The sequence below is a fragment of the Mauremys reevesii genome, linkage group 21, assembly GCF_016161935.1.
Source record: "Mauremys reevesii isolate NIE-2019 linkage group 21, ASM1616193v1, whole genome shotgun sequence".
NCBI lineage: Eukaryota > Metazoa > Chordata > Testudines > Geoemydidae > Mauremys > Mauremys reevesii.
The window spans coordinates 3,347,565-3,368,057 of NC_052643.1; the positions used below are offsets into that span (position 1 = coordinate 3,347,565).

Consider the following 20,493-nt stretch of genomic DNA (forward strand, 5'->3'; position numbering starts at 1 on the left):
AGACCATAGACCCCCCCTTGGGCATGGCAGGGCTACCCGGCTGGCTCAGAGGGAAGAGTCCCTCCTCCTGACACATCAGCCACGCTTATTGTTTTGATGCCCCTGCTCACCCGCTTCCTGGGACAGTAGGCAGGAAAGGGGTAGAGGTTTGGCTCCAGCCTCCATCCCCAGGTGGTCCGGGCAGCTGAGCCAGGGGCGGGATGCCTGGAGGGAATCGTGTCTCTTTGCCACGGGGCCTCTCCTGGGATCCAAACCTAGCTGTGAGCTGAGCGTGAGTTGTCTGATAACCTCCTGTCCTACACTTGACCTTCTTGGCCTCCCGTGAACAACACGTGGATGCCCTGAGGCCTCACGGGCCTGGTGCGCAGGGGGGAGAATTTATTCCTTGTTGTTGGGTCTCACTCCATTAGCAGCTCAAGGTCACCCACTCAGTCAACACATTAATCACCCGCTCACTCCAGCTGGATGCCAAACATCAGCTATTATTAGCACAGTGCGGCTTTACCTGGTGCGGGATCTTTCCTATAAACTGCTTCCCGGTGCGCAGCAGAGCTAAATCACCCCTCGCTCTCCAGCGAGATTCTGGACCAGACACTCACCCCTGGGCATTAGGCCACTCCAAGGAGGACCGAAGTCCCACTGACTTTGTCTCAAGAGATCCAGGCAGGGCCAATGCCGTCTTCAGGCGTGATACGAAAGGAGAGGGTGAGTCAGTGAGTTGGCAGCCATCCAGGGAGTCTGTTCTGGATTCTGGGAGGGCCAGAGGAGAAGCTTTCACCACAACAGAGGCAAGACAGATGGAGGAGGGGAGAGGGGACTAGGCAAGCTTGGGGAGCAGGGAGGGGAGGGGAGCGACCAGGGCTTAGTGTCCCTGGTGTAAGTGAACGGATTTGCAGCCATGTAACATCAAATTCCAGCCCAGGGTCCATGAGGAGGCTGTTTCTGACCCAGCAAAGAAGTACCCCACGGCTGGGTTATTGGGGAAGCAGCAGCTGGTGGGAGGTAGGTGTCCCCACCACACATGCAGACCAGGACAGCTGAGCCTGTCATTTGCCAAAGCTGTACGGTCGCCAGGGCCACCCAGTGGCGGGGCAAGTGAGGCCATTTGCCCCAGGCCCTGCAGGGGCCCCGCGAGCCGCTCCGGGTATTTGGCAGCACTTCGGCGGCAGGCCCTTCACTCGCTCCTGGTTTTCGGCGGTGGGTCCTTCAGTGCAGCAGAAGACTTGGAGCGAGTGAAGCACCCGCCGCTGAAGTGCTGCCGAAGCCTCGGAGTGCCGCCCGGTGAGTACAAGCGCTGCAAGCGGCAAGGGAAAAAAAAAAGCCGCAATTGGTGGCACTTAGGCTGCTGTACCGTCGCCGCTTCGTTCTTCAGTGGATCCTTCCCTCCGAGAGGGACCCGCCGCTGAATTGCCGCCGAAGACCCGGCCCTGCCCCAGGCCCCCTGAATCTTCTGGGCGGCCCTGATGGTCGCTGCTAGTGAAATGGTCTCTGGTTAGCGCCGTCCTTTGTAAGGTGGGCCTCTCTGTAGCCCAGAACCCCCTACGGTGAGGCAGCCCGGACCCGCCTCTTACCACCAAGCTGCTCCCATTTGCACAGGGACCAGCAGTGACCTGCTACTCCTGGCCCGGAGCCATCGCTGGCCCATGGCGACGGCAGGGTCCTGGAGGGGGCGGAGGGAGCACCATGCTGCCCAGGAGGAGGCGGAGAGGATTCTAGTGCTAGAAGAAAGCTGGAGGCCCTGGCCCAGAACACGCAGGACAATCCGAGGTAAGAGCCGAAATGGATGGAAATGTTCCTACTCCAGCGCGGGTGGCAGAGCTGTCGAAGGCCTCCTGGGTCATCTAATCCAGATGGCGCATAAGCAGCATCCTCCCCTGCCAGCAGGCCCTCAAGTGTGACACCTACACCCCTCTGGGGTGGGGGCTGGGGCCACAGGCACCTCCCCAGCTGGAGCCTTGCAGTTCCTAAACCCCCCAACTCTACGGTGTGTCGTTAATAACAGGAGGACTTGTGGCACCTTAGAGACTAACATTTATTTGAGCATAAGCTTTCGTGGGCTACAGCCCACTTCATCGGACGCACAGAATGGAACATAGAGTGAGGAGAGAGAGACACATACAGAGAACATGAAAAGGTGGGAGTTGCCCGACCAACTCTAAGAGGCTAATTAATTAAGATGAACTGTTGTCAGCAGGAGAAAAAAAACTTTTGCAGTGGTCCTCAAGATGGCCCATTTCAGACAGTTTGACAAGAAGCTGTGAGGATACTTAACATGGGGGAAATAGATTCAATGGGTGTAATGGCCCAGCCATGTTAAGTATCCACTGGGCTTGGATTTCAAATGGCTGCCCCCGAATCACTGCACCGGGTTTGATCCACCACGGCTGCAGGTCAGCTGTATTTAATAACATCCAGCTGGTATGTCTAAGGTGCCCCTTCAGTCTGTCCTGCCTTTCCCCTGACATTTGCCTGCATAGAGAGCTGCGGAAGAACAAAACCCAGCTGCTGGGTGGGTCTCGCTGGCAGTAGCTGGTCTGAAAATGAATCTCGGAATGAACTCGTGGACTATTTCAGCCTTAACGAAGCTGCCCCCGCAGGGGAACTTTGTTTCCTGGTTGATAACTGAGCTGGTTGAAAAGTGTCTTTGTGCTTCTCCCATCCTCCGGGAACCTGTTCCTCCGAGTGCAGAACAAACGATCACTTTCTGCTTCAGTGCCAGACCCTGCGCTACTGACCAGCTCTGCTCACTTTCCTCCTGTGAGGGATGTGCAGCCTCTGTCTACAAGGGGGCTGAAAAGAGCGACCCCCGCAAATCCTTCCCCAGGAGCCCAAGCAGGAGGAAATTCTCCTGGTGCCTGGGCCCTGATCTGGGGCCAGTGTTTTTACTGGGTTAGCCACAGTCCCTCGGCAAAAGGAACGAGTTGCCGTGCAACAATCAAACTCATGCCCTGTGGGGTGTAGCTGACCCTCCTTGTAACATGTGATTTACCTGGCCCCAGCGGAGTGTGTCTGACTCGCCCTGTCCCACTGGTGCCCCCTGCAGGCTGCCTGGAGTGTGTGAAGCGCCAGCTGTTCCGTGTCGGTGATGACTGGTACTTCCTCTTTTTCCTGGGGGTGATAATGGCGCTGATCAGTTTCGCCATGGATTTCACAGTCTCCAGGCTATCGAACGGTAACTATTGGCCAGTTGTGATCGCTTTCTCTCAGCTGAATACTACGAAGCACCCCAGCCTCTACAGTGAGTAGGGCAGAATGATTATCCGCCTGGGGAAACTGAGGCAGGGAGAGGGGCTGTGACTTGCCCAGTGCCACAGGAGGAGGTAGGATCAGAGATGGGATTAGTACTCAGGTGCTCCTGGCCAGGCCTTGGCTTGCACTGTTCCACTGGACGCCTCTCCTGAATGCCCCATAGTCCTTGCAGCCAAAGCTGCTCAGTGGGGGCTTTCTGGACATGGAGGGAATTCCCTCTGCGCTGCTCCTGGCCTCTGCTTACTCAGCACGTAGGAGCCCCAAGGCAATGGCCTGTCCTAGGAGTGCATGGGGTGTTCTGCAAGACTCTACTGCAGCATCAGTTGAGAGGAAGCTCCTGGCCTGGCTGGTCTCTGTGGGGTTCACTGCCTGTGCCATGGGGATGCTGGACCATGGGGATGATGGCAGAATTCAGTGCAGGGTATCACTGGCTGAGCAAACAGCATAAGCTTAGGGAAAGGAGTTGGGTGGGTAGGGCACTGAACTAGGAATCAAGAGCATCCGGTTCTATTTCTGCCACCGACTCTCTGCATAACCCTGGGCAAGTTACCCCCTCCCTCCCCTCCACCGCATGTGAACAGCAACACCCCCCCCCCCTCACCACTGGGATCTGTGGCTGGAAAGCAGTCGAGAATTGCCCTGTTCCGTCGGACGCTCCAGTCCGAGGGGATTTGCAGCAGTACCCTAGCAGCCCACTGTCAGGTAAATACACAAAGCCAGAGTCCAGGCCCAGAGGGAAAACTTAGGTTACATTGACACCTAGTGGAGTTCGCATTAGATCAGGCAGCATCCTGGGAGCTCCTCTGTGTAGCTCCGTTAATTACTGTCATGCCCAGAGTGCGCTCAGGACGATCCACTCCAGGTGGGCACAGAAATCTAAAAGAGGCTTTTATCCTCCCCAAGGAATCCATTCCAGGTGGAGACAGAAATCCACGTTGTTCTCGTTCTTCCACGTGAAGAAGGGGACAGAGAGTGGGAGAGGGATCCCAGACTGAATTTCTGTGCCCGTCTGGAGCGGATTCCAGCAACGCTGGCTATGCAAATGATGGCACAAACCAACTCCAGGTGGCGCGGTGACTTGCTTACTTCAGCTGCCTGTTCAGTGCAGCCCCCGTCTGTTTTCTGGAAGGCAGCAGCTGGGCAGAGCGCTGAGGAGAGAGGGATTTGGGTTTTAGAGAGGAGAATGGAATGTGGTCCCAAGAAAGGGCAATAGAAAGAGGGTTCAGATGAAGGATGCCCCATGTATACGACGTATTTCCACAGACCCTGTCGCGCCACTGACATTGATTTTAACATGAAAAGCTTAGAGCACGTCGGCCACAAGAAACCCTGCGGCCGAACCCATCACAGAGACTGTTCCCACCCCACCCTTTGCCGGTCCTTCTTCCCCTCCCCCTCGACTGTCCTGTCACAACCCACCCCCGTTTGTTTTGGTGTCATGTTTTTTATGTAGGGTAATGTTCCGGGAACGTAGAGTTGGAGGCTGTGGTGAATGAAAGGCGGGAAGAGCATTCAGAGAATCAAAGAGTTAGACACTGTGTAATAAACCCATGGAACTCACTGCCATAGGGTATTAGTGGTGCAAACAACTTAGTAAGATTCACTATTGCACTGGACACACATAAATTAGAATGGAATCTGAAGTTTACACTAGCTGGGGTAAAAACCCAAGCACTGCCAATCCTCATGCTTCTGGGCATAGGAAGATTGTCAGACGGGGGTCAGGAAGAATCTCCCCGTCTTACTCCACGGGCTGTTATTGTACAATTAGATGTTCGAATGGGATTAACATCTTCCCTCGGCCACTGAGCACTGTTGGAGAGAGTGGACTGGAATAGCTGGACCAATGATCTGTTATGGTGCGGCAGGAGATGGGATCCCAGAATAGATGGGCCATTGGTATGAACTGGAATGGTGGGAAGTTGGAATAGTTGGACCGTCGCTCTGTTCTGGTGTGTCGTATGTGGGCTATCAGAACAGATGCACAACTGGTCTGTTGTGTTGTGGACGGAGGCAAGATATTGCACTCGCTAGGCCACTGGTCCATTTTGCTGCATCACTTCCTTCGTCTCTGCTGTACTCATTTTCTAGCACACACGTGGCTTTACCAAGAGCTCGGGGATCACTTACTGCTGAAGTACCTGTCCTGGACTATGTACCCGATTGCCCTGTCCGCCTTCTCCACTGGCTTCTCTCAGAGCATCACTCCACACTCGGGAGGTGAGTCTGACGTGCTCAGACACGAGGCTCACAGGTCACAGAGGAGCCATCCTATTAATAAGAATCATCCCTTTGTCCCATAGCTCCTTACCAGCCTGATGTCTCTTCTGGAGTCAAGCCCCAGGCTATTGACTACCCAACCTGATATCAAGTGCTTCAGGGGTGGCCCTTCTGTTGCACCGCGGGCTCATGCTGACCAACATCATGATGGGGAAAGTGCAGCCCAGTGGGCAGTAGATGCAATGGTTCTTCCACTTTGGGTGGGAGGGTCTTCAGAATGAAACCTTCTGAGAGCTAAGCAGTGGGGGGTTGGGGTGATGGTTTGGGAGATGGTCCATCAGAAGGTCTATCTCCTAGAGAGTGGCCTGCAGAGTGGAGAAAGCTGGAGACAGATGTGCACATCACAAAAATCCCACGACGGTCAGTACTAAGTGGGTCCCTTGTTGGCCATCACAGCAGACAGGTCAAGGACTGGAAGGGCCTGGAGAGTGAACTCTCCTCTCGCGCCCCAGGTCAGATGCATTGAAGGGCATTGGCCGGGTGGTGCATGAGAAGTTTGTGCTGCCGCTTCCCACATTGTATGGGCTTGGTGGATAAACAGAGGAGTTCTGTCTCCACGGCTGACCACAGGGAACCTTTCACTGGCTCTCAATGTCAAGTGTGCACAAAGGTCTTTGCCCTATAGCAAGCAACAGATGGCTTTTTTTTTATCCCTGGAACCCAACAAATGTGGAAGACACCTTGGGTAGAAGCAGAGCATCTCTCTGCTTTTGGATGATCTAGTGGCATCTGGTTTGAATTGCAAGTACCCAACTCAGAGTACACCCCCTTGGCCTTGCTGATACTGGATTCCTGGTTGGAGACTCAGTGGAATCCCAGAACTGGAGATCCAGACATTGCTACCAAATGCCTTCACCTCTGTTAACTCTTGGCTCACCAAGTGGTTTGCTGGCATTCTGGCATGTCCTACTTTTCTGTGTTTCTCCAGGCTCTGGCATCCCGGAGCTCAAGACCATTCTCACCGGAGTCATGCTGGAGGAGTACCTGGCCATTAAAAACTTTGGAGCCAAAGTGGTGGGGCTGACCTGCACCCTCGCGTGTGGGAGCACCATATTCCTCGGCAAAGTCGTAAGTGTCCCCCGCTCGGTCTCGTGGCTGAATGAGGCTGAGGAGACATTTTGGTTGCTGGTTCCTCTTGAGGGACCAGGCTGGTGTAGGCCATCGGGGATAGTATAGAAAGTACAGGAAGGAGACTGGGTGAGAGCCCCATGCTCCCTACAAGGGACTCTTCCAAATCTTGGGAGGGAGATGAAGTCAAAAGGTGCTGGGGTGTCCCAAGCAGGGCTAGCTCCATAGCTGGTGCAAATCCATTGACATCAGTGGGATGATTCTGATGTACTGAGAATCTGACCCTGATTCAGGGCACCGGAGCGATCTTTAGCCGTCTGATATCTGAGGGCATGTTTCAGTCAGGTTGCGTCAACAGATTCCAAGTCCAGCGAGAGACGGGAATCTCCAGATACACATACAAAGAACCCGAGGGCCATTCTGGGTCTGAGAATGGGTGTGTCTGTAACATGCTCAAGAGCCTCTTCTCTCTGAGTTGCAAATAAACAGAGATTGAAACCGTCCAGGGGCTGAGCAGCAATGGTGGGCGGGTGGGAATTAGCCCATATCAGAGTGGGGCAGTGGCACTGAAGGTTGAGACCAGCTTGCTGTTTAACAGCTGATTTTTCCAAGTGATCTAAAATCTACCTGTTTACTTGGGTTGACCTGAAAATTGCTGTACCTGGGGGTTTGGCTAGTGGTCCAGATCTGAGGTCAGCTGAGCAAGGATTGAGAGACAGCCCCCACATCTCCCCCTAGAAAATGAAATGAAAATGATCAACTATAAGGTTTAGTATCAGAGGGGTAGCCATGTTAGTCTGGATCTATAAAAGCAGCAAAGAATCCTGTGGCACCTTATAGACTAACAGACGTTTTGCAGCATGAGCTTTTGTGGGTGAATCCCCACTTCGTCGGATGCAAGGTTTAGAAACTCGAATGATGTTTTGCTACTGGCTTCATGAGACCTCCAGCGTGTCTCCTAAACTGAAATCCCCTGTAACAACACAAGTTTTCCTTCCACACATTAAAGACAATGGTGCCGTCTAGTGGCTGGAATGCACAGAGGCGAGTGCTTCTCCGTCAGCTCAAGCAGCAGAGGTCTGTGCCTTTTGGGCTGGAAGGAGCAGGGTTCTAGACCTGGTTCCTCAGGTAACTGCCTGTTGTTGGCAGATGTGAACTGAACGCTGATCTGTGCGGCAGTAGGGGGATCGGATAGGTCATGGCCGCAGGAGGTAATCTCTTGAGACCGTCTGATCTCATGGGCTTTCCAGCCTGTGTTCTCATCCCAAGCAATTCAGGTGACCAGCTGGGGCCAGATCCACACCTCGTGCTGTCACTGCACCGATGTCAGCAGGTTACACCTCGCTCAGCCGGGCTGTGGCGTTTCTCTCCAAGGAAGCCACTGCTCTTTGGCGAGTCTCTGCTCTTCATGCAAACCACTGAGCACCCAACTCCTCCTCTCCTCCAGGGCCCCTTCGTGCACCTCTCCAGCATGATCGCAGCGTATTTAGGAAAGATCCGAACGTCTGTCGTTGGGGAGTATGAGGTAAGGCGGCGAATGGGGCGGCCGCCCGCTGGTGAGAGGAGAGGGGACTCGGCGGGTGGGGTCAGACACCCCGATTCCGTCTCCCTGGGGTTGCCCTTATCGACTGGTCCCCGCTGGCAGCGTAGTGGGGCTCCCTGCGAGTGCTAGAGTCTGAGGCAAACCACCCTGCTCCGCGTGTGTCTCCGTTCCAGAACAAGAGCAAGCAGACGGAGATGCTGGTGGCAGCCGCTGCTGTTGGAGTCGCGACCGTCTTCGGGGCTCCCATTAGCGGTAAGAGTGCAACTGGCCCGGCCCGGGGGGCGGCAGGGGTGAGGGCCGTGTCACATGCTGGTGGAGTGTGTGGTGCCTCCCCCCGCCAGCTGGGTCACAGAGCAGAGGTTCCCAAACTTTTCTTATTGTGTTCTACCGCCCGCTGGAGCTACCCCCAGCTGCCCCGCTACCGCCTGCCGGAGCTACCCCCAGCTGCCCCGCTACCGCCTGCCGGAGCTACCCCCGGCTGCCCCGCTACCGCCTGCTGGAGCTACCCCCGGCTGCCCCCCTACCGCCTGCCGGAGCTACCCCCGGCTGCCCCCCTACCGCCTGCCGGAGCTACCCCCGGCTGCCCCGCTACCGCCCGCCGGAGCTACCCCCAGCTGCCTGCTTCCCCTTCCCCTTCTCATCACTGATACTTTGTGTGTTCTTCTTAACACCACCTGTCTTTAGCCACCTGTCCATAATTCACTGTTACAAACAGAGATAGTTACAGTGTGACGTATACAACTGAACCCCCCCCACCCCAAGTTCTGAGCTCAGTTAGGACTGGACTGTTGCTGGGCAACTGAACCCGCGCTGCATGGTGATTGGAGGGGAGGGCTCTATACGTCAGTGTCGCTGTGTATCTGTGTTCTCAGTGGTACATCTCGAAATAAATTACCTACCGTGTTTTATATAACAAATTGGCACCGGGTATTAAAGCTCCTGCGTACCCCCAGGGGTATGCGGACCAGCGTTTGGGAACCCCTGACATAGAGGATAACAGCCTTCTATTGGTGCTAGCTAATAGAGGATCTCACATGGTCAAAATCTGTTCTTTGGGGCTGAAAACCTTGTCTTGCCGAATAATACAACAGCCCTCGCTCCAACGGGCTCTGCTCTGCCCCCTCTGTTCCCATTTGTGCTCCTTGCCCCCACCCCACCTTGCCAATTTCCCTCCTACCTTTCCTATAAGGCTGATGCTTTTGGACCCAGCAGGGAGGTAGGAATTCACCTCCTGCTGTCTTCACACCCTTTCTGCTATTGCTCAATGAATAGCAATTGATCCTGTTACCGTGGCGAGTCCGTAACTCAGAACAAAATGGCACCTGGCGGAAGCTGGGTGCACAGAAAGGCATTGGGATGTCTGCCCTGAACTGCGTATGGGAATGCCCAGAAGAGAACTCCCAGGAAGGTGAGAGGTCCCCTAAGAAGGAAAACCAGGTGGCAAAACCATGATGACCCTACCTGGAAAACCAGGGAAATGTTTCTATGCATATTAGCTTTTGTGAAACCCCTTTTAAAATTCAACAGGACAAATGTTAATGTGGGTCCTTTGAGGAGAAAAGCTCAGAACTGAGCTCTCCAGCAGCAGCAGGCGGAAACAATGTCCCCGCTGGAATTTCTGTCACTAGATGCAGGGTGGATTCGGAGCTATCCCAGGGCCTGCTCCAAAGGCCTCTGATGTCAATGGAATGACTCTCCATGGAGCTTTAAATCAAGCCCGTCTCGCATTGCTATGTCGCCAGTGCTGTGTTTTCCCCCTACGCTGACAGCAGCTATGTATTGCTCAGCCTAAGGCACTTTATGACAAAGAAAGAACAAATATAAAGTCTCCAAGGGTCAGCGCGCACAGGGCCTTGCTCTGTAACATCAGCACTGAGCCGTGAAATTGGCAGTGGCCTCACAGCAGCAGGTTGGGGGACTCTTCTGCACTTCAAAGATCAGCATCTCCTCTCCTTCATGTAACACTGTCGTTTGTGATGCTGGAGGTGGAGGAGTCTAAGTGGCCTCTTTGTGAATGGCCCAGAATCCTGGTGTGAGGATCTGGGCCCTTGGTGCTGTACGTTTTCCCCAGGGCATAATGTTTAACAAGCACTTGAGAGTTTGTCAGGAGATGAGGCACAAGCACCTGGCTCATTCTGGGTCTGCTCTGGCATCCAGCTCCCCCAGGGCCTGCTCAGATGCCTAAGGCGAGTTCTCGCCTCTCATTTGCCACCCTAGTAACCTGAGACCTCTTTCCCCAGGGGTCCTGTTCAGCATTGAGGTGATGTCATCCCACTTCGCGGTCAGGGACTATTGGAGGGGCTTCTTCTCTGCCACCTGCGGAGCCTTCATGTTCCGCCTGCTCGCCGTCTTCAACAGTGAACAAGGTACAGGGACCAGCGCTAGCTGAGCGATCGGAGAGGGGCACAAGGAGTGGTGGGATAGCCCATGAGTAAAGAGAAGGTCAAACCACACATGGGTATCCGTGTGCACAGCTGGGCTGCCCCATCACTGAAATAGCCCTCCTCCAGTCCTACCGCCTTGTGCTGGGAGCCTATGAGATATGCAGCATCCGGCTGGGTCAGAACTTGGAGGTGAGACCTTAGCTGGGAGGTTGCATCAGGAGCTACAGATACTTAGTGCAGAGTTATTCTGCTGATTCACACTGGCAGTCAGATCGGGTGGATCCTATTAGTTCCAGCTCCGCAATATCTAAGGGACGAGGGTCCTCTTTAAAACGGAACAAGGGGAAGGGACTGTAGAGAACTCATAAGGACAAACCTGATATTCTGGCTCAAATCCATCTCAGCTAGTTACATTCTATCTTACTATATACCTCCTGCACTTTGCATACAGTATTCTCCTCTTCCTACCCAAAAGTGTTGTGTGCGCTTTTGTCACGTGCTGTTAAACAACTGCTGGGCCCAACCCCAGAAGTAGCTGCATTTTAATGGTGGTTGAAAGATTCCTTTGTAAAGCAGTCTGTAGTTGGCAGAGTGCTTGCTATCCTTCGGGATGAAAGGTGCTCTGTTCCGGCAGAACGGCATTTCTTTTTTCTTTTTTTAAACAAAACCCTGGACCAGAAAATAATTCATCTTTCCCCTGACTGAGGTCAGAACAACCCAGCAAAAGACACTGATCTTTGAAAGCAGACTGGCAGGCTCTAGGCTGAGTTTTGGTCCCGTATCCTGCTAAAATCAGCTCATTAATAGCGCATGATGCATCTTTTATGTCCTGGATGCGGCTGACAGAACCATGGTCTGGTCCCCGGCGGTGCGATTTCAGACATGGCCCTGCTTGAAAACAAAATTGATAAAGCCACCTGCAGTGCTGGCCAAAAGCATTCCAGGCAGATCGAATGAGGCTCATATTTGCAGCACTGAAACTGAAATGACTCTGCCAGCCCAGGCTCTAACGGCTGTTTGTTCGCAACATAAAAGCACCAGCCATTTGGCACGACTGGCTGCTGTTGGTGCCACCACAGCTCAGGGCTGAGCTGCATCGGCAGAGCCGTGTCTGTGGACTGGAACAGGGGGCTGAGATGGGGGGGCTGCAGGTCACGGCTAAGGTGCCTGGGAAGAGGAGTGTGTGGCAGACTGCAGAGCCCCAGATGTGTTTCTGTCTCCCGCAGTTTTATGAGCATCAAACGTCACCTCATTTCTCCCCTTGCCTTTAAACCGTCAAAGAAAAGGCCAGAGTCTGAGTCACACCGAAACAATCGGGGGGGATGGGGAAGTGCCGGGCGCTGCTAGCATGTCTTGGGAGGCTGTGAGATGCCAGCTCCACCTGGAAATCCAAAGCAGCCAGCCAGGCTAACCCCCAACACTGCTGGCTGGCTTGGGCGGGTGAACCCATCCGTGGGCTGGGGGCATCCCCCCGACATGTGGCTGGGAATCATCTTCCACGGGTGGGGCGGGCTCTTCCGGGCTGTGGGTCAGCAGGTACCGTTCTCCGCTGCACAGGTGGGGATGTAAATATCATGTCACCATGGGGGCTGGGCTCTGGTTTGCCCCCATCCCAGCACCACTCGGGCCAGTCCGCTGGCACAGGCCGGCTGCTGCCGCCTCTGACGGAATCTGTGATATACACTCAGCTCCCTATTGGCTAATCAGGGGCACCAGAACAGGGGGGGCCAGTGGCCATGGCCCCCCCTTCTTACCAGCTGTAAGAGCGAGCGATGGGGAAGAGAGGGCAGAGAAGAGCCAGAGGGTGGCGGGGCCTCGGGGGGAGAGGTGGCGTGAGCGTGGGGGCTCGGGGGGAAGGGGCAAGGCAGGGATGGGGTCACGGTCCGGACGCCTATGGTCCCCCCCACTTTTAGGGCGCTTCCACCGCTCCCGTGGCTAATGCTAATAGAACTGGAGGGTGCCTGGGGTGTCCGTGGTCATGACTTCCGACTCTTTCTCCCAGAAACCATCACTGCTCTGTTCAAGACCAATTTTAAGATTGATTTCCCATTTGATCTCCCAGAGACCTTCTTCTTCATGGTGCTCGGGTAAGAGCAGGTCCTTTTGTTCGGTGCAGAGGTGTCACTTTCCAAGGAAGGGGGGCCAGCCCAGGGGAGAGCTTGCTGCCCTGGGGCCTGGCAAACGGCCGCTGTGAGCAAGTTACCGAGGCAACACTCTGCCATCGGTACAACGGACACGCTAGCAGCGCCCTACCGCACCAGGGGGGTGAGGATGAAATCTATTAAGAGCTGGGAGGTGCTATAGCTAAAGTCACTAGCCAAACCTGGGAATTGCTACATTCATGGTCTCTTTATGCCACGGCATGAATATGTCTGGCGATGACCTCAGCACGTGCGCAGACCTCCGGCTGCCTTGGAGGACGCAGGCTGCTCTCGGGGGAGGAGTGGGGGGTAATTCCTGCTTTTCGGTCTCTTCTCTCGGCAGGGGGATCTGTGGGATTCTAAGCTGTGCGTATCTCTTCTGTCAGCGCTGGCTCCTGGGCTACGTCCGGAGGAACACGGTCACCGCCAAGCTGCTGGCTACAGAGTAGGCGTTCTGGAGGGAGGGGCGCTCTCAGGAGGGGGGGCTGTTCCCAGAGTGCAGCAGGACGGGAGGCGTCTGCCCTGGCCCCGTCGTCTTGTCCCTCCAGCCTCCGCCCCCTCCGTGCTGCGCTGGATGTCATCTCCCACCGGATCCGTCCTGGTTCCTTGGCTCAGTCCCCAAGAGGCACCGGCACCTGCCTGCCTATTTGTTCCCTCTAACCAACCATTGGCAGCGAAGGCTCCATGTTGGAGCGTTCTTGGCATGCTCGGCTTCTGCGCTGCCCACAAGGGGATGGTTTGTCTCCTCCTCCTCCTCTGCTGCAGGAGGGAAAGGAAACCTCCCTCCTGCTCCAGAACCTTTGCTGGCTTTTCACCCTAGGGAGAATTCATGGGCCCATTGCAACTTGGCAACCCAGCCTGTGTGACCTGCCATCTCCCTGCCCCTCCCTTTCCCCTGTCGTTCAGAGAGCCCCACTCCAGGGTCGCTGTGTGATGTTACATGTCACTGATCTGCCTTTTTCAGCAAGCCCATTTATTCCTCCCTGGTGGCCCTCCTGCTCGCCTCCATCACATTCCCTCCCAGCCTGGGGCACTTCATGGCATCCAGGGTAAGTACTGGCCTATCGTGGGATCCCCTCGCCTGTTCTCTGACCAGTGGGGATCTAAGTGCACACTCCAGGGTGGAGAGCAGGGGCCTTTCCCAACCAGCTCTGAAAGACGGGCCACACTGTGGAGAGACAAACTCCCCCCTTCCCAGGGTCTGGCTTTACTAACAAAGTAAACTGTTATCTTCTCACTAAAGTCCAGCTCCAACCTTCTCCCCAGGCTTGGCTGCACCTATGGCTCCTCTCTCCAGACTCCTCAGCCCACACCCTACATCCTCTCTGCCTCCCACCCAAGATCCCTCTAGCAGGGCAGCAGTCCCCTGAAGCCTGTATTTTCCCTCAGTCTGGTCTTCCAGGCTTAATACAGCTGGTAGGTGTAGCAGGCTGGGGCCATCTATGGAGCTACTCCTGATTTACACCAGTGCGGGTGACAAGAGAGTCAGACTGTGTCTGAACACAATAGTGATTCACAGCATCTTCTCCTCCTGTGCAGGGAAGTGCTTAGACCTGTCTCCTCCTTTCCCAGCTCAGCATGAAGGAGCACCTCACCTCCCTCTTCGACAACCAGACGTGGGGCCTTCTGTCCCAGAACGCATCGCTGGCCAGGCCTCCTCAAGTCGACCCTGAAAACCTGTGGATTGAGTGGTGGGAGCCCAGCATCACCATCTATGGCAGCCTGGTGCTCTTCCTGGTGATGAAGGTATTGGCCCCGTTGAGGTCTCCGAGAGATTGGGTACCATGGGTCTGATTCTACAGGAACCTCAGTGCTCTGAGGAGTCGGGAGCCCCTTGCTGGATCACCCCCTGGGTCCTTCAGGGAGAGCCAAGAACATGCAGCCTCATGGAGCAGAGATGGGAGAGGAAAGTCAAGGACCCAGTGGAGTCTGATAGGGGATACAAGGTGGCAGCACCTGTGCATAAACCAGAGGGCTCCAAGGTTGTGCCATGTGCACTGGTTGGAGGGGAAGTGCCCTCGTGAAGGGCCTAGGAGGAGAAGTCTCTGGTTCCTGTTGGGGAAATGTCCCGGTTACTCTTGTGTGATTCAAGGGGAAGCGTAGCCAGCAACTCCTGTGCTCCCTCTCTGCGTCTTCTGGCAAGGACCCGAGGGCCAGAAGAACCAGATCTCCCATGTAATATTTGGCCAGGTCAGCTGAGACCAGCTCAGCACAGCTCCTCCGAGCCAGTCCAGGGGAAGGCTTCCTTATGGGTCCTCCAGCAGAGCTGTCACCTCTGGGCGATGAGGGTCTGGCTGTGACCGCTGACGTGGCAATGTGCAGGGTGTATGCGCAGAGCAGGACCTACTGCTGGATGGAGGACTCTGCAAACTGGTTTGGTGGCTGGACCCCCACCACCATCGCGGGCTAGGGATGGCTGGAGTGGGTGCACGTGGGTGGATCTCACTCGCTCCTGCTCTCTCGTTCGTTCAAGTTCTGGATGCTGATCTTGGCCACCACCATGCCGATGCCAGCTGGGTACTTCATGCCGCTCTTTGTATACGGTGAGACCGCTTCACCCTGCCCTTGCACCCATTTCTGATTGTCCTTATTACCATACCAGGGAATAAGGGCTGCCCATTGGACCAGCCCTTTATCACTCAGAGCTCAGAGGAGGCTGCTGGGATCTCTCGACACGCAGAGCCCTGGCTCTGCAGAAGGGTCATGGAGAGAGGGGAAAGCAGCGAGTGCTTAGACCAGCAAGATCCACCCCTGGCTCCTGGGAACTTTGGTTCCTGCTCCGGTGGCACGTACACTCGACAAGTCCTGGGCATTTGCGCTTCTGTCCCAGAGGGGCCCACTGGGGGGTGGGAACGTGAGTCCCTGACCTTTAGATCAGAGCAGCTGGATTCCAGCGGTGAACGTTTTTCCAGGTGCTGCAATCGGGCGTTTGGTGGGGGAAGTGGTCGCCTTTCTCTTCCCCCATGGTATCCAGTCGGACGGCGTAGTTAACACCATCACTCCGGGAGGCTACGCACTGGCTGGTAAGTCTCTAGCACATGACCTCAACTCAGGAGCCTGGCTCCAGGCAGGGCCGGCTCCAGGCACCAGCTCAGCAAGCAGGTGCTTGGGGCGGCCAAGGGGAAGGGGTGGCACGTCGGGCTCTTTGGCGGCAATTCGGCAGTGGGTCCCTCGGTCCCTCTCGGAGGGAAGGACCTGCCACCGAAGAAGAAAGTGGCGCGGTGGAGCTGCCGCCAAGCGCGATCGCTGACTACAGGCTTCGAATAACGAATGAGGCTGCAGCGGTAGGTGCCTTTGCAGGGTGGCTCCAGAATTTAGTGTATCACCCCATGTTTCTGGGGTGGTCTCCAGGATCCTTCTGTCTCCCCCCATTCCTTTCCCTTTCCAAGGCTCCGGTGTGCTGCGAGCTGGACCCAGCTCCGCTCCACCATGGCTTGCATGGCCTGACAACCAGCGAGAATGACGCAGGAGGATGCGGGAGCTGGACACGAGCACCCTGGCAGACCCACCCCTCCCGCCCCGGGTGCTGGGCAGCAGCGGGAGGTAATTGCCCTTTGTATTGTCCTTCTGGCAGGGGCGGCAGCGTTTTCGGGCTCGGTCACCCACACCCTGTCCACTGCCCTGCTGGCCTTTGAAGTGACCGGGCAGATCGCCCATATCCTGCCCGTCATCCTGGCCGTGCTGGTTGCCAACGCTATAGCCCAGAAGTTCCAGCCCTCCTTCTACGACGGCACCATCATCGTGAAGAAACTGCCCTATCTGCCCCGGATCAGGAGCCGACACATCGGGTGAGCCCCTGGGGAGATGCTGCTGCCACCTGCTGCCCTTCGGAGGGGCGTCTCCGCTGGCCTGGCGCTGGGTTGGCGCAGGTGCAAGAGGGGCAGGGTAAGCAGCCAGCTAGAGCCGGAGAGGATGGAGCCCCACACCACCGCTGCTGGGTAGCGAATGCAGCGCCTGGCACAGAGGCAGAGCTGAGGCAGGAGAGGGGCCCTGGCGTACCGTGGGTTAACAACAGATCAACCACAGGGTCCTCAACTCCCATGGCCATCCCCGTCGGTCTTTGGTTCCTGGCTCTGGCTTCCCCCGGCCCCCCCGGTGGTGATGGTTGTCCAGAGGCCTCGGCGCTGGGTCAGAGGAGAGCGCTCTCCCCTTTGCCCTGGCTGACGCTCGGCCCTTCCACCCCCAGCTCCTACAGCGTGACCACTCGCCAGTTCATGAACACCCACTTTGCAGTCCTGGCCAAGGGCGCCAGCTTTGAGGAGGTCCTCAGCGTCGTGACCTCTACCGACGACCTGGAGTACCCCATTGTGGAGAGCACAGGTACCGCGCCCGGAGACGGGGCCACGGGTCCTGCTGGCCCTTCCACGTCCCTCTGTCCCCCAGGCCCATGGCCATCTCTGTTTCTCCTTCCTTCCCCTCGCCCCTCTCCCTTTCCCCCGGAGCTGGGCCCTGCTGCCCTGGGCAGCGAGAGACAGACCCGCTTCCTAGCCTGGCAGGGATGGAGCACCTGGAGCGGTTCCCTTTATTGATGTGGCTGGCGTTTCTCCTTGCTGCCCCGGGCCAGAAAGGTGGGAGCGAGCCGGTGACTTGAGCAGCTTTACCTTGGCAGAAGAGCATCCGTGGCTTAACAGAGCCTGTGGCATGGAGCTGCCTCCCTGGATGCAGCCCCCATGGTGGGCAGAGATGTTCCATCAGCCTGGGCCTAGGACCATGAAGTGGTCAACCGGTGCCAGGGATCTGACCTACCCTTCCAGCTCCTCCCATCTCCTGTCTCCTTCCCCCCTAGAGTCTTTGATGCTGGTGGGCATGGTGCAAAGAACTGAGCTGGTCAGGTACCTCCAGACCCACGATGAAGCCAAGCCATCCCCCCAGGAGCCAGGGGAGAAGGTAGGTTCAGAGCACTCATCCCCCTGCTGCGCATACGGCCCCGGGAGAGCCCCTCCAGCCAGCAGCTCTTAGCACAGAGCGGGTGTGGGTGTTGGGGAACCAGTGTCTGGCCAGACCTGGGAGGGAACTGGTGAGATCCCTGGGCTAGAGGCTGCAGGTTGCCCCCTCTGTCCGGTCAGCCCCACCTTAGAGCCTCTTCCCTTCTCATCGCTTCAGCCCACAAGTGATGGGAGAGGCTCTTCGGTCCCGGCAGCCCGGGCTGGATTGTTCAGTGCAGTCCATTAGAGCGCTCGCCCAGTCTAGCGAGGGCAGGGCAGGGGGGCACCATGGGTCAGTCCCAGTTTCCTTCCGAGACAATTGGGTGGCTCCATGTCGCACCTGTGGCCCTCCCGGAGCTGTACCCCCTCGGAGAGCCCCTTCTGCAAAGCGGGGTTCAGTCCCTCAGGCTGCCATGTGCTGACACCGAGGCCACATCCCCAGAGACGCCGGCCCAGGCAAGAGGCTTGCGGGGGCGTTCGACCCTACCCCAATATCACCGCTGTTGCCCTGCTGAGACCACGCCCACTGCTGAGGCTCCACCCTCTTAAAGGGGCAGCACCTGGCAATCCATAAGGTATCCGACCGCAAAGGCACTTCGCCGAGTCCTGTCCCCGTGGGAGGCAGCGTGTGGGTGGGACATGCCCCCGAGAGCCCTCTACGAAAGCGGGGCCACTGCCATGGCCTCCTCCAGCCTGTCAGTGCCCACCCCCCGCTGTCTTCCCCGACAGCCTCGCTCCAGCGGGACGCTGGGGGACGACTGCGCCATCGAGCCAATAACTCTCCAGCTGTCACCTTGGACATCTCTGCACCAGGTAACTGGGCGGGAGGAAGGGCTCTGGGGAGAGGCCAGGCCTGGCAGGAGAGACGGGGCTAACTAGGATCAGACTGATTGCTGGGAGCCGCCTGCCTTGCCCGAACCTGCTGAGCAGAGGCAGCAGCTGACAAACCATCCAGGGGTGCCAAAGGCTATCAAAATACAGCCCCAGGCCATGCTTGTGCCTGCCAGGGCCACTCGGGGGGGGGAAAGTGGGGCAATTTGCCCCAGGCCCTGCAGGGGCCCCCACGAGAGTTTTTCGGGGCCCCTGGAGCGGGGTCCTTCACTCGCTTCGAGGGCCCCGGAAAACTCTCACGGGGCCCGGGCCCACGGAGCTTCTTCCACTCCGGGTCTTTGGCGGCGGGGGGTCCTTCGGGTCCCGCTTCAGCAGTAATTCGGCGGCAGGGGGCCCCCGCCGTGGGTGTTCGGGGCAGTTCGGCGGCGGGTCCCGGAGCGGAAGGACCCCCCGCCGCCGAATTACCGCCGAAGCGGGGGCCCCCTGCCGCCGAAGAGCCCAGGCCCCCTGAATCCTCTGGGTGGCCCTGGTGCCTGCCCCCTACCTGTCCTCCTGCTGTCAGGCCTTTGTACTAGCCCCGTCTATCCAAGAGCCTCTGTTCAGGCGGAGATGAGCACCAGCCACGTGCTAAGACCTGGTGCATTGGTTGCTTGGAGAGCTTGTCTGTTTCATGTGCAGATGATTGTCCGTGTGAGCTTGGGTCACCATGGCATGAATGTGGTATAAAGACCCAGCTAGATGGATCGGCTGCAGCGAGAGAGACAGGAAGGCTGTGGGCCAGCTGCCAACATGCCCCCCACTGTTACAAAGTTCTGAGTCCAGCCGGGATTTGTTTTATTACATGGGCTCCGTGTCCTCTGCAGGGGCCGCTCCCTGCACGGTTCTCAGCAGAGGCGGCTGGACGCCCTGAACTCGCCTGGGGCGGGTACACAAGGGCGCAATAGGGGAAGCCCAGGGCCCTGCTACCCTGGGCAGCTCCAGGCTTGTGTGGCCCTGCCAGCTCCACGTGAAGAGGGAACCGTTGGGCGCAGGGGGGCAGGAGGGCTCTGCTGAGAACTGGGCGGCGCTGCCCTGCCACGTCACACTCGCCGCTCCTTCCCTTCCAGGCTCACAACCTGTTTGAACTGCTGAACCTGCAGCGGGTCTTCGTCACGTCCCTGGGACAGGTCGTCGGGGCCGTCTCTCGGAGCGAGGTAGGGGCTGGGGCCAGCTGGGACTCGGGGCTGGGGGAGAGCTGCCTGCGGGGGATGGCCAGGGGCCCCAGGACCCATCCTGGGCATGGAGGAGGTGACTGAATGGCTATCGAGTCCCCAGGGCGGGGAGGAGCATGGAGCTAGGCGGGGGCACGGCCTTGCCCACCTGCCGCTTTCTCTTCCAGATGAAGAAGGCGATTGAAGACCTGGCAAATCCGAAGACATTGAAGTGAGCGATTTGGAGCCTGGGAGAGCAGCCCCTTCCCCCTTCTGTGCAGCGGAGCGTGGGACAGGGGGATCTCGCTGGGGCCCTGAGATCTCAGCAGCAGGGGGGTGGTGCTGGCAGGCGTCTCCCCACTTATTTTTTGTAAATGGAAATGGATTTGAAAACTCCTCCACCCTTCCTGCTCCCCCCGCAAGGAGCCACGGTTGTGAGAGCAGAGGCAACACCTGGACCTCTCTGGCCTGGGGACCCTGCCAGCCGCTGGCAGCCCTCGCCCACCCTGGAGACACGATAACACAGAGCTACCCAGGGACAAACACCTTGGCCCACAGACTGTCAGCGGAGAGGGCAGGCCCAGGCTGCAGGGTCTATTGCACTGTGAAATGTGCATGCGCCATCCTGAATTTAGTGCCTGCTGCCCTCTCGGGGCTGGGCCCAGCGGCCCAGGAGTCTGCTACTTAGCAAGCCCTAGGGGAGATGCTCCTTGAGCTCAAGGGGTCGGGGCTTGTGCTTCGGGCAGCGAAAGGGCCTGGCTCCTGCCGTGTACATCTGGGTTTAGACCTGCCTGTGTTGAATTCTCCTGTAACATGACGTGCTGCCCTTACTGTGCAATTGCTCCCTAACTGCAAGGGTGCAGGGTAAGCCAGGAACAAGGT

At 57.2% G+C, this 20,493-nt stretch overlaps 1 protein-coding gene across 6 annotated transcripts in view; it reads left to right on the top strand.

The window, feature by feature from the left end:
• LOC120387696 (chloride channel protein ClC-Kb-like) overlaps nucleotides 1–20,446 on the top strand; it is a 35,596-nt gene extending 15,150 nt beyond the window's left edge. For 3 of the 6 annotated variants that reach the window (XM_039508689.1, XM_039508686.1, XM_039508690.1), the window contains exons 2-20: nucleotides 1,597–1,767; nucleotides 3,044–3,172; nucleotides 5,341–5,469; nucleotides 6,458–6,597; nucleotides 8,045–8,122; nucleotides 8,314–8,392; nucleotides 10,381–10,506; nucleotides 12,527–12,611; nucleotides 13,009–13,110; nucleotides 13,630–13,714; nucleotides 14,238–14,411; nucleotides 15,139–15,208; nucleotides 15,578–15,688; nucleotides 16,240–16,453; nucleotides 16,852–16,985; nucleotides 17,452–17,552; nucleotides 18,320–18,403; nucleotides 19,528–19,614; nucleotides 19,800–20,446. In XM_039508689.1, coding sequence (XP_039364623.1) covers nucleotides 1,644–1,767; nucleotides 3,044–3,172; nucleotides 5,341–5,469; nucleotides 6,458–6,597; nucleotides 8,045–8,122; nucleotides 8,314–8,392; nucleotides 10,381–10,506; nucleotides 12,527–12,611; nucleotides 13,009–13,110; nucleotides 13,630–13,714; nucleotides 14,238–14,411; nucleotides 15,139–15,208; nucleotides 15,578–15,688; nucleotides 16,240–16,453; nucleotides 16,852–16,985; nucleotides 17,452–17,552; nucleotides 18,320–18,403; nucleotides 19,528–19,614; nucleotides 19,800–19,847 — 2,100 coding nt within the window. In that variant the 5' untranslated portion in view covers nucleotides 1,597–1,643 and the 3' untranslated portion in view covers nucleotides 19,848–20,446. Of the gene's footprint in view, nucleotides 1–510; nucleotides 706–802; nucleotides 1,003–1,596; nucleotides 1,768–3,043; nucleotides 3,173–5,340; nucleotides 5,470–6,457; nucleotides 6,598–8,044; nucleotides 8,123–8,313; nucleotides 8,393–10,380; nucleotides 10,507–12,526; nucleotides 12,612–13,008; nucleotides 13,111–13,629; nucleotides 13,715–14,237; nucleotides 14,412–15,138; nucleotides 15,209–15,577; nucleotides 15,689–16,239; nucleotides 16,454–16,851; nucleotides 16,986–17,451; nucleotides 17,553–18,319; nucleotides 18,404–19,527; nucleotides 19,615–19,799 lie in introns of those variants that run through there. The other 3 variants (XM_039508688.1, XM_039508687.1, XM_039508691.1) reach the window with 3 other exon arrangements.
• The last annotated feature ends 47 nt before the right edge of the window (nucleotides 20,447–20,493 follow it).